General features: G+C 39.6%; 1 protein-coding gene across 1 annotated transcript; it reads left to right on the top strand.

Moving 5' to 3' along the window:
• Positions 1-919: 919 nt before the first annotated feature.
• On the top strand, positions 920-1450 carry LOC144706031 (uncharacterized). Its single transcript, XM_078578907.1, has one exon. The coding sequence runs from the start codon at positions 920-922 to the stop codon at positions 1448-1450; it is 531 nt and encodes a 176-aa protein (XP_078435033.1).
• Positions 1451-2320: the final 870 nt, after the last annotated feature.

Here is a 2320-nt window from a genome sequence, read left to right on the forward strand (position 1 = left end):
ATATAGCCCTGTGTATCTTGGGTCGAGAAGGGAGGTGGGTCATTGTGAACAAATGTAAATAAATCATACCCAATGACAAATGGGAAGAACCAATGTCATCCATGTCTGATAATTCTCATCATTGAGCATGACTAAGACAATGGCTCCTGGCGGGATGTTCATTGGGACTTGTCCAGCGGTGACAATGCTCCTCATTGAGGACGAGACGATTGATGATGGTGCAGCAACGATCATTTCTTCTGCCTTGATGACCGATGGCTGTGATACCCTGTTTGATCTTCTTGAATGGTCATATGGGGAGACGGAAGAATAGAATGTAGAAATGAGAAGAGAAGAGAGGAGAAGAGAAGAGAAGGAATAGAAGAAGAGAAGAAGAAGAGGGCAAGAAGACACAGATGTAGATCAAGATCGTTGTATTAATTTGCAAGAACTGAATGTCACATTGGTTGTGTATTTATATACATGAGTATAATTAAAAATAGTAATTTCCGTTTATATCAGTTGTAACAGTTTACAATGGATATATAGTTTTGAAATATGGTTCTAATCTTGACCGTTATAACGTTTTGGGTGAACCGATCATAACCGTTGATCGGTACCGTACACACATCTTGTATGTGTTTAATCCTAACCATTATAATGACTTGGGTGCACCGATCACAACCGTTGATCAGTGCCATAGACCCATCATATATAACGGATATATTCGGACCTAATCCGGACCGTTATAACTACCTATTGTTTGATCCTGGTCATCTATATTTAGTCCTATGTATATTTGATCCTATTCTATCTTTGAACTTATATTCGATCCTATTTTCTAGATCTCTAAGGAATATATATTATTGATTTGATTTTACTAACTAATCTTGATTTAAGTCCCTAACAGAAGATCACGGATTTTGCGGACTGCATTGAGATGCCGAGTTCACTTACTCTAGTTGAGATTCAACGCGTCTCCTCTCTACCTGATCTGATTGACCATGTTTATGGCACCTTTGAATATGGCGCGACTCACTTGATAGAAAAGACGATTTTGACGCCTCTGAACAATGATGTCATCAAGGTCAACAACATGGTGCTCGACGTCTTTCCAGGTGAAGTGATGGAGTACTTCAGCTTCGACGCAATCCCTTCTAGCAAAGTTGACAACAAATCCCTCTACCCAACCGATTTCCTAAACACGATTGATGATGCAACAATGCCGCTCCACAAGCTCCAACTCAAGATCAGATGCACCGTGATCCTTCTCCAAAACTTGAACACACTACAAGGTCTATGCAACGGGACCATGCTTCCAGTGGACAGCCTTTTTCCAACAATGCTCCAAGCCACAATTGTCAGCCAAGGAAATTTATACGGTGAAGTCCATCTCCTACCACGGATTGCAGTATACCTGTCTCAATCAAGGCTTCCATTTCGATTCAAGCATCTTCAGTTCTCAGTTTGACTCGCTTTCGTGATGACGATTAACAAATATGAAGGTCAGACTCTCGACATGGTAGGGTTATATCTACCGAACCCACTTTTCACTCACGACCAACTGTACGTCGCTCTCTCAAGGACGTGGATCGGTCCAGAAGGAATCATGTTCTGCGATGGCGGCGCAAACCGACCGAGTGTAACTAACGTTGTTAACATAGAGGTTTCTCAGTAGGAGATGTCAGGTAGAAGGTGGTAGAAGAAGAGCTTCTACGTTCTCAGGTACACCCTCAATCTCTCTCACTCCCTTCTCATCACCAAAATCCTCCAAAACTAACATCCCTTTAATTTCAGCTTCCAGGAAGCCGTTCCATCATCTGCGCTGTAGTAAACCTATCATCATCATCATCATCATCTACATCATCATCATCATTGTCGTCGGGGCAGAAGATGCATCTCATGAAAGAGGGCTAGTTGAGGAGTTCTTCATCGTGGCGAGGCGGCAGTGATAGGTCCAAATTTAAGGGGTTTTATGTCGTTGTTTTGATTCAGACATAATCAACAATATTTATGAAAATTTCCACTTAAATACTCTATAATTAATATAGGGCAAGTAAGGGGTCGATCCACGGAGAGGCAGAAATTTAATTTCAGAATTCTTTCTCAAGCTTGGGATGAAGAAAATGATTTTAAACGTGAAAAATACTATATTTTTTTAGATTAAGAGATGTTTCTAGATTTGCTGGTAATTTTCAGAATTCCCTATGTTTTTAAATAAGCCAAAGTACAAGGAGAAACACAAAATTTAAATTTCTAAACTAATTTTTCTATTTTATCTTAGCAAATTAATCAGAAATAAATATTTTTAGAATTTTCTGGGATTAATTCACATAAAAAA

Source organism: Wolffia australiana, chromosome 7 (genome assembly GCF_029677425.1).
Source record: "Wolffia australiana isolate 7733 chromosome 7, ASM2967742v1".
NCBI classification, from domain to species: Eukaryota; Viridiplantae; Streptophyta; class Magnoliopsida; order Alismatales; family Araceae; genus Wolffia; species Wolffia australiana.